This window comes from Meles meles, chromosome 6, assembly GCF_922984935.1.
Source record: "Meles meles chromosome 6, mMelMel3.1 paternal haplotype, whole genome shotgun sequence".
NCBI classification, from domain to species: Eukaryota; Metazoa; Chordata; class Mammalia; order Carnivora; family Mustelidae; genus Meles; species Meles meles.
Window position 1 is genome coordinate 51,626,378 of NC_060071.1, and position 14,251 is coordinate 51,640,628.

Genomic DNA, 14,251 nt, shown 5'->3' on the forward strand with positions numbered 1-14,251 from the left:
TTCTGGAAGAAGGAACAGCACAAGCTGAGAGCAGAGGAAGCACAGGACAATGAGGAACCCTTTTCCTTCTGGCCAAAGCAAAGGAGACCTCTGGGAACGAAGGGAGTGAAGTTAGCTGGGTGGGATGGATCTGACCTAGAAGGGCTTTGCCCGCCGGCGGGGGCGGTGGCTGCACGAAGCTTCTGTTGGTTCCTGAGAGGTGCAGGGGCTCGGTGAGGCTACCGCTCCGGAGGCAGGTGGGCCACCCAGTGCTCGTCTCTTCCTGCTCCACAGGGACCAGACTCTGGCTGGAACCAGCTTCAGAGTAGGGATGTCCTAACTCTCTGGCTTTTTCTGAAATTCCGTGAAGGTCTCCAGCCAGAAGAAGAAAAAACTGAGTTCAGAGCCTGTAGCTTCTTGACAGCATGTCATTTGTCTCTCTTTCTGCAGCTTCTTTTCAGTGTCCTTTCTGTCACCATCAGGGAAAATCATTAGTATGCTAATCTAGCTAGCCGTCATTTTAACACTGACCTTTGCTAACCTGCCTTTGCAATTTCAGGAACTATGTTTGACTTCTCTAAAAGTAACCTTAAATTGTAGTCTTGTAAGAATTCCAGAGCTGTATCCTTCACTCCTTCTTCTAATGAGGTTATGACCAAATGCTCATTATAATTGCTTTAGACTCCTTTTAATTTTCAAGCTTATTAATCATAAGAAGAGTTATTTAAAATTGCATAAATTAATCTTAGATTAAAAGCCCATCAAAGCCTCGAAACAATTAAGAATAAGTAGGATTTCCCTGGGGCAGCAAGTTTTATTTTAATATTGTAGTCAGGTGGATATCAGAACCTTGAAGTATGGTAGTGATTAATGTATGCAAAATTTAAATGAGATTTTTTAAATGGCAAATCTAAATCACATATTGACCTAACTGTAGGCTTTAACTGCATTGTCTGTCATATATTTAAACTGTTTACTAATCAACATTTTAATTACAGCATGTGCTGGCAGACCCCAGGACAGATAAAATCTAGCATTTTAAAATATTACTGCAAAGTCGGTTATCCGAAAATCACAAGGCTGTTATTGGGAAGGATGGAGGGATGAGAAAACAGAGCAAACTTTCTGGAACAGTGGGGAGACAGACAGTCCTAAGTTGTGGGGCTGCCCAGAGACTTCCAGGCCCTGACTGTCACCTTGCCACTCTGCTGGTCTGAGGCCGCTGCCTCCCCGTGGAACAGCAACTGGGTTTCCTTTGAAGTTGATTCATGTTTAATTAGGGAAATACTTCCCTTCATGTGTTTGAGCCCTGGCTGCCTGGCGTTATTTACTTGGACACATAAAGGACACCCCCCTTTATGGTGTGGAGATAAGATATTTCCAGAAATTTGACTGGACCTCTGCCAAAGTGAGCAGCCTCTTCTCCTTGCCTTCTCCGCCACGTCCTGATCACCCCTGAGTTAGGCAAACTGTCCCAGCTCAGGAAGGTGACTGCGGGCTGCCTCAGAGTTTGGGCGAATTTCTCCTTTTACAAATACTCTGTTTTGTTATTGAAGGTAGATGAAAAGAGTCACCTTGAATAAATTATTTCACCCCTTGAGGCTTCAAGCCCCACTTTGTGGAAGGGGAAGGTCATAGTGACTAACTCACTGTTTCTGTTTTTGCGCAAATCCAGACAAGGTGAAGCACGTAAAGCAGATAGCATAGGAGTTGGAAAAGATGTTCCCGAAGATGTTTGCTCCTGCCCTTGTCATTTCTTTTCTGAAACTTGTTTTTAAATCATGGTTATAATTTCCAGTAGCACTGGAAGATATGTGTAAGAAGTTCGTGCTCTCCCAGCCCCTCCCACGCCCCCAGCCCCCTCTCCAGGGTGTTCTGCTGTTCACGGTGGTTTCTGTGGTTACTGTTCTGCACCTTGCATTTTCACTTACTATATCTTTAGAATCTTTCCAGACCCTATAAAAGTCTACCTCGTTCTTTTTAATGGCTACATGGTAACCCATAATATGAATGTACCATATAATATTTATCATAGAACCTCTATCATAGAACTTCTGGACCATTTCCAGATCTTTGCTCTTCAGATGGGCAACCATCTCTGTACGCATTTTGTATACCGGATATGGAACTGCGAGCTCCCCTCTTCTGATGCTGAATTACCAGACTTGAATCAGTGCCAGTCCAATCAGGGATAGTCGTTTTAATGTGCATTGTTTTATTAAGTAGGCAGTTGAACACTTTTTCCTTGCATTTGTTGCCGTTTGTGCTGTGTTTCACATACTTTGCTCCTCTTTCTGTTCCCTTGTTGTGTTTTTGAGCCTTGACCGCCCCATCTAGGAAGCAAGGGAGGTAGACATACCACCTCCACGGCCCCTTCTGCCTCTCTGGTCTGGGATCCCGGGCCAAGGATCCAGGATCCAAGCTGTCCTTTGGGCAGCTTTTATGCTAACAAAAGGGCCCATCTGATCGCGGCCTTGCCAAGCCAGCTCGGAGGTTGCATAGCCAATAGCTAGGGGTAAATAGCAAGAGGGCCGTTTCCTTCTTTTGTTTAGTTGTGTGTCTTGCTCTCCTAGAAAAGCAGGCTTGGAAATTACAGGGCAGAGCTGGGATTGAACTTCCTTTAATGCTGCCTGTAGACATCAGGAATATTTATTTTCTCTATTTGTTTTAAGCCTGGGAAGACTGTGTGGTTTTCTCACCACTGTCCTGATGGAGCCCTGACCAGCAAGCGTGCAATGCCCCCAGCCCTAATGTGCCATTAATGATAGGTTAATGTACAGTATAATGTTTTTGGGACTACGGGTTCATTACACTTCTGAGTGTGAGGTCTTTCCACAGAGCGCCCAAGGTCCCATTGCATTATATCATGCAATAAAAATACCCTTTTCATATCACACACTAATAAACTGTATTTGAAATGCTGTCTGAGGGCACTACCATCTTGTCTATAGGCTGTGCGCGAATGCAACAGTTGGGATGCCTCTTTTCTATTTTGTGTTTTAGTTACACGGAATTCTGAACCCAGGGAAGTCTGCTCGTTCTTGGTTTAAATGAAGGAGTGAGTCGGGGCTGGAGGCCTGAGGCTCAGGGGAGGGGCTGCTCGATGAGCTTCGAGGGCCCTCAATACAGGGTCCTTCCTGGAGAATTGGCAAGGTCCCTAATTCTCCCTACTTCTCTATTGCCCATCTACCCACAGGGTGCACCGCCGTCAGGAGAGCTAGTCCAGTGTCTTCCATTCTTAGCAGTAAACATACATTAGGTGTTATGAAAAAATCTCCTTAGAAAGGAGGTATGATAAGTACAGCCACGATTCGGTCATTGATAATTGTGACTAACACTCAACCTCCCCGCGAGGCTGTTGCTCTTTTCCCTATTTGGCAGAAGACAAAGTTCACAGAGCTGGGGGGACAGCCGCAATGCAGAAAAGGAGAGCTCCCGGCCCCCAGGAGCCACAGGTCAATGACGTGCGGCCACAGACGGAGCCCCTCACACCAGCGCGCGGGCCCCCTGAGAGGTCAGAGATGGCATTCGTGCTGGGAGAGCGCCCTCTCTTCAAACACACACAGTCCCCGTGCTCTTGCCCATTCCCCTCACCTTCCTGTGAGTTGGTTGAATCCAGTGATTTTCTTCTCAGCAGTGAGCTGGTAACAAAGGCGATTTTGAACTCGGGACCCTTTTCTACATCAGAAAAGAAAAGGACATCCGATTTAGGGATGAGGCCAAGACTGATATTAGAGGGCTAAAAATCACCAACTTCATACTTTGATCCAGGGCAAACCGTGGTGTCTGTGCTCTGTTGGGCAGGGGAAGGACAGATTCTGCCAGCTGTAGGGTGTGGGGAAAGAGGGACACGGGACATCCAGCACCTGGGGTCAGGCCAGCCGTGAGACTTCAGCTACCCCGCAGTCCTTACTGCCTCGGAGCTCCGTCGTCCTCATTCATAAACAGGCTGGCTCAGAGCTCCGTCGTCCTCGTTCATAAACAGGCTGGCATCCACTTCAGCGGGAGGTGGCATGTGGTGACACACGTGAGAGCAGCCGACCAGTGCCTGGCCCGGGCTCAGAGCTCACCACGGTCCTGATTATGTTGCTGGTATACCATATTCTGACAAAAGGCACAGGCTTTGGTGCAGACCGTCTGGTTCAAATCCCCCCTCTACCTTAACTCAGTCACTTACTCTGAACCTAGTTTTTGAACCCACAGTTTGGAGGTAGTAATAGTGATGCCATCCAGCCACTTCCTGGGGGTGGTCGTGACATTGGAATTTAGATCCTGAGCTTGAAAGCACTTTGTGGAATGAAAAATCCCACTCAAATGCTGCTATCTGTAAGTAACCATATTTCTCTCTCCAAATCAACATCTTCAAACTGGGTTATCTTTGAATAAATATCCTTATAGCAGAGCCAATAAGGGCAGCTATTAAAAGTCCTTGATGCTGTCTCCCCCCTCACCACGAGGGAATGTGTCGCCACAGAAATGTAGACTTACAATAAGTAAGTTATTTTATCCCACATCCTCATGGCAGCAGAGCAGGAAAGGAGGGGAGCAGGGGCAGTGTCTGTGCTCCCACCCCTCGGTTAGCAAGAGGAGAACAAGTACCAGCTCAAGATTTCAGTATCTTCTAGAACAGTAGTCGAAAGATCAAGGGACCATGTTGAATGGGCTGAACTGATCTGGGGAGCCAAGAAGATGATGGAAAGGAGAAAAAAAACCCCAGAGTTGCTGAGACTGTCCAGAAAAGGCTAAACCTTTTGGCTGTAGCGAAGTCCCCTTAATTGTTAGGAGAAGAGTTTTTAAGTTTCAAAGATAATTAGTTTTTCTTTCGAGGGTTACAGAGTTGGACTGAACCTTTTGTTTTCAGATGTGCAGACTTCAGAACACTTCCACCTAAACCTCTCAGGGGTTAAATCTGTCTTTAGGACTACCAGGACTTGAAAAATGTTACCATGTATCAAGAAAACCAGAACTGACAAGTTCATTTAAAAAGCCTGGTTTGTCATTGTTTATCTAATTTTCAGAGTTGACACAGAAAATTAAATCAGCTGACACTCACTCTCTGACCATCTCCCTGGCTCATTTCCCTGGTCCTTTCCTACCTGACCTTTCTAAGAACAAAATGCTCTGAACCCCCAAAATATAAAACTTCCCACTGAGTTTCCAAGTTGCTCAGCCGTCATTCCAAGATTCTGTCATAAGATGTCATCCCTAATGTTATTAAAAAAAAAGAAAAGATGAGGTTATAAATCTGCTCTTGTGAAGTATTTCTTTTTTCCTTCCACTTTGACCATAAATCTTAGAAGTAATCAAACTCTCTGCTAAGGAAGTGGAGATAAACTTGGGCCCTGAGTGGCCCCATATGTCTTCACTGAATTCAGATGATCTGAGGGCTTGTCTGCCGCGTGACATTGCACGGTGCTGTAGAGAGGCTCTGGGCAGGGTGAGAGCTTTGCCATGTTTAACATTGACGTTCGAAAGCTGGGAGGGCAGCTCTGCGCCTTCTGTTGGTGAATGAGCTGCTCCATATAAGGAAACTATCCAGATAATGGAAGCTTATTCTTTGTAAAATCAAAACGTTAAAAAAGTAGATTACACAGGGGCGCCTGGGTGGCTCAGTGGGTTAAAGCCTCTGCCTTCGACTCGGATCATAATCCCAGGGTCCTGGGATCGAGCCCCGCATCGGGCTCTCTGCTCGGCGGGGAGCCTGCTTCCCCCCCCTCTCTCTCTCTGTCTGCCTCTCTGCCTACTTGTGATCTCTGTCTGTCAAATGAACAAATAAAATCTTTTTTAAAAAAAAAGATTACAGAGAAGAATTTTTCTTTCTTTTCTTCCTTATCCTCTTAAACAGATAGGTACATCAGGATTTAGCTTTTTTTTTTTTTTTTTTTTTTAATTTATCTGAGAGAGAGAGCAGGAGAGGGGAGAAGGTCAGAGGGAGAAGCCGACTCCCCATGGAGCTGGGAGCCCAGTGTGGGACTCGATCCTGGGACTCCAGGATCAGGACCTGAGCCAAAGGCAGTCACCGAACCGACTGAGCCACCCAGGCACCCCAGGATTTAGCTTTTTAAAAGAATGTCTTTAGGTTGTCATTGTGAGCATCGTCCGTTTGCTGTGTTCTGCTGTACCAGTGTCTCCTGATACTACCGCGTGTGAGGCCGTTGTCCCTGCCCCGACTGTCCCAAGCTCGCTTTCTGTTCTTGTTGTTTTTGTGCTGTTTGTCGATGGCACTTCTTATGCCTGTCCTCGGTCTTCCCTCCAACCCTTGGCCCCTCACCTCTTCCTCTACCCTTTGACTATTTCTTTTGGGCTTTATATTGGGAAACCAGATACTAAGCTTGTTAGCGCGAAGTCTGCAATACGAGAAAATCGGCTTGAATAAAGGCTCGAGTGACTAGCTAGAAGTGATCGAATTTCAGCTGAACTTCCAGATTCTTCGTCTTAAATACGGGTGTCAAATTGTAGTGACCTGTTGATGGGTCAGGTGCTCCCAGAGTTGGAAACAGGCGGTTTGTCTAAGTAGCAGTACACCTCTAGGTAATGTGGCGTGTCCGTGTCTGTGTCCGAAACAATATGACCACTTTGCTCTTGAATCAGTAATTAGGGTAGACGTCAACGTGTCGAAATTTTCTTATTTTCTGAAGGGACCGAGTAAGCCATGACTTTACCAAAGGAAGTGCTCGAAAAACCAGATCTAGAGTCAGGTAACTAGAAGTTTTCCCCACATCTATACTGGATTTGATTGAAAACTAGAGCACAAATACGAGGAGAAGCAATCTTGCAACGAAGTAACTTTGTCCCTCTTCCCGGTGAAAACAGACTTGGCTTCATACGGCTCTGCTGTAAAGGCGGCCAGCTTATTTGTAAGCAGATGAAGTGTGCTCCCTTGGTCATTCATCGTGCGCATGACCAACCACACAGCCTCAGAAAGCACAGGCCACACCGTTCACTGCCACGGAAAACGCACTTCAGGCTTCCATACATTTAATTTTCTTCAACATTACCTTGCAAACCACAGTAAATCAATAACAGAATAGTTGAGTACCACAGGTTCTTTGTGTTTTGTTTTAGAAAATATTGCTCAAGGCTAGAAATGGGTTCTATTGATGACTTTTGTTTGCTGCTGGGACACAGAATGATCAGAATTTTCAAGTGGCTTGCTCCTTTTTTGTGGCGATCCTTTGAAAAAGAAGAAGAGGGGTGGTTTCCAATGGAAAACGTTGGTTGCTGATAGCAGAAACGCTAGAGTAACTGGTCATTTTCTTTCTTTCTTTCTTTTTTTTTTTTTGTAACTGGTCATTTTCAATCCTGTATTTTGTAGACTAGGCCTGACAGTGTTGGCCTTTGTTAAGCTCGTCAAATTTTCCAAAAGAGTTGCCCCAGCCAGTCCCCTGGGTTCCCCCACACTCACCCCAATAGTAACCCAATGAATTGAGTGAGGCCCAGTGAACTTGGGGGCATCACAGCTGAAAACAGTAAAAAAACAAAACAAAAAAAGATGGCACTTCAGTTAGTTATGTACCCAAAATTTTGATAGCCAGTGTCTTTAGCAATTTTCTTTCCTCTGTGTATTTTGTTGATTTGATAGCATCAAATAAAACTAGTTTCAGTGTTCATGCAAAGGGTTGTTTATCACTCCCCTTTTTCTTTAAGATCTTATTTATTTAGTTAGTTATTTGAGAGAGAGAGAGAGAGAAGCAAGCACACATTCCGGCAAGGGGATGTGTGTGCAGAGGGAGAGGGAGAAGTAGACTCACCACCGAGCATGGAGCCTGACACCACGCTCGATTCTAGGAACCCTGGGATCATGACCTCTGCTGAAGACGCCCCGGTACCCCAGTTCCTTATCCCAACTAGAAAAACTATTACCAAGATGGATTTTTTTTTTTAAGATTTTATTTATTTATTTGACAGAGAGAGATCACAAGTAGACAGAGAGGCAGGCAGAGAGAGGGAAGCAGGCTCCCTGCTGAGCAGAGAGCCCGATGGGGACCCGATCCCAGGACCCTGAGATCATGACCTGAGCCGAAGGCAGCGGCTTAACCCACTGAGCCACCCAGGCACCCCAGGAAATGGATTTTTTTTTAAGATTTTATTTATTTATTTGACAGACAGAGATCACAAGTAGGCAGAGAGGCAGGCAGAGGAGCCGGGGAAGCAGGCTCCCTGTTGAGCAGAGAGCCTGATGTGGGGCTTGATCCTAGGACCCTGGGATCACAACCTGAGCGGAAGGCAGAGGTTTTAACCCACTGAGCCACCCAGGTACCCACCAAGATGGATTTTAAGGAGTATCAGTCCTTGCTTAATTGGATGCTTCTTGAAATAAGATGAGACAACGGAATAGGAAGTTCTTTTAAAAGTTGAAAGTGGCGTACCAGGGCTCAGGACCCGGGGCTCACCTGATGTTTCGTCAGGGGCCTTGGGACCTCCCGGTCACCACCCTTGCCACCCTTCCCACTGGCCCCACCATATATCTGTCCGTATCCCCCCCGACCCCACTCTGTCTGCTGTAGTCGTCACTCTGCATTTTCAAATATGTTGGCCTCATGAATTCATATGGAATAACGTTATTTTGTTTTCTGGACTTGCGGTTATGTATCCTATTTTCATTCCTAGTGATGCATACTTTGTCTTTATCAGTTTTGCCAGAGATTCGTCTGCTTTAATAATTTTTTAAAGGACCAGTATTTTATTGAATTGACCATTTCTTTGATACCTTTCTATCTAATCCCTTTACTTTCAATCTTATGTTTTCTTTGGATTTATTTTTTGTTCTGTTTACAATTTGGTTATATTCTGTTGAAAAATTTCCAATCTTCCCCACCCCAGAATACCCATATAATGCTGTAAATTACCTTTTCAATATTTTTTAACTGTACCCCATAAATACTGATATGTAGTATTTTTATGTCACTCAGTTCTAAGTAACTTCTAATTTCAATTAGGATTTCCTTTTTGGCCCATGGATTGTTTAGAAGTATTTTTTTTTATTTGCAAACACTCAGGTGTTTTGCTATCTTTTGATTGTTACCCGCCTTTCATGCATCTTGGTCAGCGTACATGGTTGGTCCAAATCTGTATTTGTTGAAGTTCCTTCATTACGTGGTTGACTTTTCTCCCTGTGTTCTCTTTGTGCGTGTGTACTCTCACTGCTGAGTGCAGTGTCCTCTTTACAGCCTGTAGATCAAACTTGTCAATCGTGTGACCCAAATATTTTGTGGCCTAATTTTCTACGCGCTTTCTGTCTCTCAGTCATTAAGAGGACTGTGTTCAAATCTTCCTCGTTAGTAGTGTGGTTTTGTCAGTTTCTCCTTACAGTTCTGTCTGTAAGTGTTTGCTGTGCCAAAAGACTCTATCTTCATTTCAAGGTGTGTCCTTTACCTGTACGTGAATGCCCTCGGTCTCAAATATATTGCTGTGATCTTTTTGTCTGCTGTTAATAAACCTCTGCTGTGTTTGGTTCATATTTGTCTGCTGTGTGTTTTACTTTCCCTTTGCTCTTACCGTTTCTGTGTTCTTGTAAATGAATCTCTGCATTTTGTGGTTGGTGTTTTAAATTTCATCCAGTGTTTTTTTAATTGATTAGCTTAATCACTTATATTTATTGCTTGTTGGTATACTTGAATATTTTTCTATTATCCTATTTTGTGCTCTCTACAATACTTTTTTTTTTAACTTCTTCTTTCTCTATTCTTTTGGGTTCATTTTTTTCCCTTTCCCTTTTATTCTTTCTATTGGTGTAGGAATTATATTCTGTTTCTAGCCTCTCATGGATTATCCCTAAATTTTTTATCTAACTTAGCAAAGCCTAAGGTTAGTCAATAAATGTACTCTCCCAAACAATATGCAGCCTTAGGGTCTATGTCTTGCCTTCATATTAGGTAGAATTCATTTAAATCACATATGATCAAAAGGCAAACAGCAGGGGCGCCTGGGTGGCTCAGTGGGTTAAGCCTCTGCCTTCGGCTCAGGTCATGATCTCAGGGTCCTGGGATCGAGCCCCACATCGGGCTCTCTTCTCGGCGGGGAGCCTGCTTCCCCCTCTCTCTCTGCTTGCCTCTCTGCCTACTTGTGATCTCTCTCTATATATCAAATAAATAAAATCTTAAAAAAAAAGAGTTAAAAAAAAAAAAAGGCAAACAGCAGCTTAAAGAAGGCCACAAGGGTACCTTCTTTAAGTAGGGTGTCGGACTAATGCAGCACCTCCTTCCATTTTACCAGCCTAGGGGCATTTGAGCCCCAGCCAGCCGCAGTGAGAAAAAGCAGTAGAAAAGCTTGCCCTTGTGTTCAGGACATTGGCCCACAGCGTATATTCTCACATGGGCCAAAACTAGCTGCAAGGGAGGCAGGGGGTACAGTTGCTCTGCTGGATAACAGTGTTCCTCCCTAGAATCAGGATTTGTGTCAGTAAGGAGGAAGAGAGAAGGGTTACCGAGAGGCAGCCAGCACTCTCTGCTGTAGCCCTTCTCCCCCGAGACGTAAGGACCCTGCGGGCCATCTCCTCTGTCCCTCCTTGCATGTCCTCACAGTCCAGGATTTCATCATCACCTTGTTTTCAGATCCTCGGAATCAGTCCTTACTGTCACCGTCATTTTATACATAATTAGTGCTTGTTTAGATTTTTCCGTGGGCGTACCAGTTGTTTATTCCTTGTCGCTGTTGCATTGTGCTTCCTCAAGAAAGAGTTCTGCCGGGGAGTGGCTGTGGGGGCAGGACCATTGAGCTTTTGTTTAGGATTATCTTTGCTTTGTGGTAATTCTTGATCATCAGTTTAATCGGATCAGGTTAGAGGTGTAGGCTGACTGTCTCTCTTGGGATCTTGAAGAGATTCTGTTGTCCTCTGGCTTCCATTCTTGCCGGTGAGAATCTGCACCTCCCTCTGTAGGCAATACGTCTCTGTCCCTGGTGTTCCACACTCTCCCTACAATGTGTCTGGTGTAGATTTCATTATATTTATTCTATTTGGAGATCATTGTGATTCTTTATTCTGGGAATTCACTCTTTCATCAGCTCTCAAAATCCTCAACTCTTGTCTCTGGATATCACCCACCCCCACATGTTCAGTCTTGTCTGGGTCTTTCTTCTGGGCCTTTCTCTTTCACATTAAAAGAAAATTTTTCTCTCTCTGTACTGTGCTCTGGATGATCTTCTTAGGCCATTCGTTGTAGCTTACTTTAAGTCTCTCTTCAGCTGTCTGGCTCATCCGTGAAGTTTCTTTTGTTTTGTTTTGTTTTCTTTTCTTTTCTTTTTTTCCAGTGACTTCTTTTCTTTTAAGATTTTATTTATTTGACAGAGAGAGGTAGAGAGCACAAGTAGGCAGAGCAGCAAGCAGAGGGAGAGGGAGAAACAGGCTGTCTGCTGAGCGGGGAGCCCGATGTGGAGCTCCATCCCAGGACCCTGGAGTCATTGACCTGAGCTGAAGGCAGTTGCTCAACCAACTGAGCCAGCCAGGCACCCTCCCTGTTTTATTTTCTATAAGTTAACATTAGATTCTTTTTCAGATCTTTCTGTTCTCTTTTTCATCATATCGTATTCTTTTCTTAATACATTACGTTCTTGAACATTTTTAATCTTTTCAAATGCACACTTTTTTACATTTTCCCTCCCAATTATTTTTCAATTATCAGTTCTGAGAACTCTCGTCTTCCTGTGTGTATCTTGTCTGCTCATTCTTGTCCATGGCGAATTATATCCTCACAAGTTTGGGAGTTTTTACTGTAAGCTCATACTGAGTGAGGTTTATCACTATGGAAATGGTTAAATTTCAGAAGGATTGCCCCAGAAGGGTTTTTGGTATGCTTCTGACAGACATTCCAGAGTAACCAACATTGTATCAGTTTTTCAGTCTGGGGTTCTCAAACTACAGAGGTAGTGCACCGGGTCCCAAACTGCACAGGGCTCTGCCCCATTTTTTATTGCTTGGGCAGCCCCCCTCAGGGCCACTTACAGTCCCCTTTGCTGATGGTTAGCCTTTCATAGCTTATCCCTTCTGTAGTTAAAGCTTTGTTCAGGGTCTCAGGGTCAGCTCCCTGGGGAACCTTGTCTCCTGTTTCTGCTTAGTTCTTCATTCTTTCTAGAACTACATTCCTAGAACCAGTAACCCCTGTAAAACCACAAGACTTCCACTCAGTTATTCTGGTTTTCAGCTCCATCTTCCTTGGTAACCCTTATGGATTGTCTTTCTTTCAGTTCAGCCATGGTTTTTAAAACTGTTCCATTTTATCTATCATGGCGAGGGCCACATAGAAGGCCACGTAGAAGGAAGGCTCTTAAGCTGTCTTAGTCTCTCATCATCTCTTCATTGACTCACTGTCAGAGTCACTCCATTCTGCTGTGTTCAACAAATGTACAGAGCTCCCACTGTGTGCCAGAAATCATGCCGGTTCTTGTTGCCTACCCCCTGCCTTTCCTACACCCACACGTATACCCACACACATGAGCACATGCACATGTAAAGCAAAGGTCTCCAAGCTCAAACATCATAGCTTCAGAGGTAAGGGGAAAAAAAACCAACCAACCAACAGACAAAAAAACAAGAGGGCCAGAGAGAAAATCCATCCTTCTGAGCATTGCATCTTTAAATCTCCACCACCATACAGCCGTCACCCCACAAGACAGACCTTGACCATCTAGACATCAGTAAATGGCCCCATATTCACTACTTGGACATGCTGCAGAGTCAGCCTGTCAGGCAAGAGTCCTCAGCATTATTGAAGCAAGACCCCCATTCTGCCTCTGGCACCCCCTAATCCCAACTCCTTTGGGCATCTGTCCACCCAAGACTGCCTTGGGAGCCCACATTGTCCACGGTGCCATCTGAGTTCCCTGCCGGGCATCCACCACAGCCTCCACCCAAAATGGGCGAGAGACACCATTCTCCCACTCACGTGGAGCAGCTTCCTGTGGCCAGACTCGTGAGTGCTGGCATCCCGCATGTGTAGCCCCTTCACTGTGGCCCTCCGAAGTCCCCTTGTGCCCCCTCCCTGCACCATACTGCACAAGCTCTAGGATGACTCGCAGGGACCTCGGGAAATATCTTGTTCTCTTGATGGGCCATTTGCTGACCAATTACTCTGTGTAGGAACACATAGATCTGCTCAGATGAAAGGTGGAGAGCTCCTTGACCCCCTTAGATGCCTGTATACGGGCTAGGATGGCTAGAGGTAAGCAATTTGCTGCTAATAATTGAATATTTGGGGAGAAACATCTATTTCTGTAGCAGTGGTGAAGAATAAACTCAGGAAGGTTGATTGAAATGGCGTGTCACAGCTGCAAACTGTTTCCAAGGTCTTAAAAGAAAATGAAAGGCCAGAAGGGGCCCCCTCTACCCCCAGCCAGGGAAGAGCTTTAGAAATCAGAGGCCGAGAAAGGACATTCTAGAAAGCCAAGCTAGGTAGATAAGGCAGGTTCCACGGTAGCTGCACAGAGACAAGGCTCACCCCCTCGTCTTACTGCTGCACCCCCAGAGTATTCTATGCGGAGGAGTAAGGACCCCCCCCCACTGCCCACCTGTGTCTGAGACGCCAAGTCTGTGGACCGGTGATCTCGTTTGGTCCTTACAACCCCCTCCCCGAGAGGAAGAGAGTGCAGCCGTATTTGGTGGACTGAGGAGGCTAGCAAACCCTATCCCTATGTTCAAAACCAGCTGAGAAACAGGACTCGGGAAATGATGGAAAGCAAGGATCAACTTTACTTCTACAAAGACCTAAAGGACGCACTTACCTTGTGGCCCGCATTGCCTTGCTGGGAATTTACCGGTTCCCAGGGGTGAGCAACCTCAGACCCCTCAGCAGAGGGCAGGCCGGAATGCGCCCTCCCTGTGGGCAGGAGGCCCCTGAGCTCACCCCGCTCCATCCCGTTCCATCCTTCCTTCCCCTGCTGCACTCTTCCTCCCTGGGGGCACAGCTCAGGAGTGCAGTAACAACAGAAGTCCTTGCACAAAGAGCGATGCAGCCTGGGGAATGGAGGTCCCCCGGGGAGTAGTCTGCCCTTTGCAGTGAGACTGTCATGGCCCTTCCCAAACCATCACTCCAGGATAGCACCAGGAGGGTTTGCTGACTCTGTCCAGGGCTCCTTGCATTATCCTATACAGGGACGGAGAGAAGGATTTTCACGGAGGGGACTCGGCTCCTCCCTGCTCTGTCCCCATTTGTGGGGACTCCCCTCCAGCCACCTCCTTCCCCAGCTCCGCCTGGTGACCAGCCTGGCACACCGGGCCTGAAAGGCAGAGTTGACCCCAGGGGTGATTATGACTTCTTATGTCATGTAATTAATATTA

The 14,251-nt window shown here is 45.7% G+C and overlaps 1 protein-coding gene across 4 annotated transcripts in view; it reads left to right on the forward strand.

The window, feature by feature from the left end:
* MAP2K5 (mitogen-activated protein kinase kinase 5) overlaps nucleotides 1-14,251 on the forward strand; it is a 257,796-nt gene that overhangs the window by 235,018 nt on the left and 8,527 nt on the right. Inside the window, exon 22 of one of the 4 annotated variants that reach the window (XR_006818657.1) lies at nucleotides 13,055-13,136. The exons of 2 other annotated variants lie outside the window; for them this stretch is intronic. Coding sequence is in view for 1 of the 2 variants with exons in the window: in XM_046008026.1 (XP_045863982.1) it covers nucleotides 6,793-6,819 (27 nt within the window). In the remaining variant the exon portion in view is untranslated. Of the gene's footprint in view, nucleotides 1-6,792; nucleotides 6,838-13,054; nucleotides 13,137-14,251 lie in introns of those variants that run through there. One more of the 4 variants, XM_046008026.1, reaches the window with a different exon arrangement.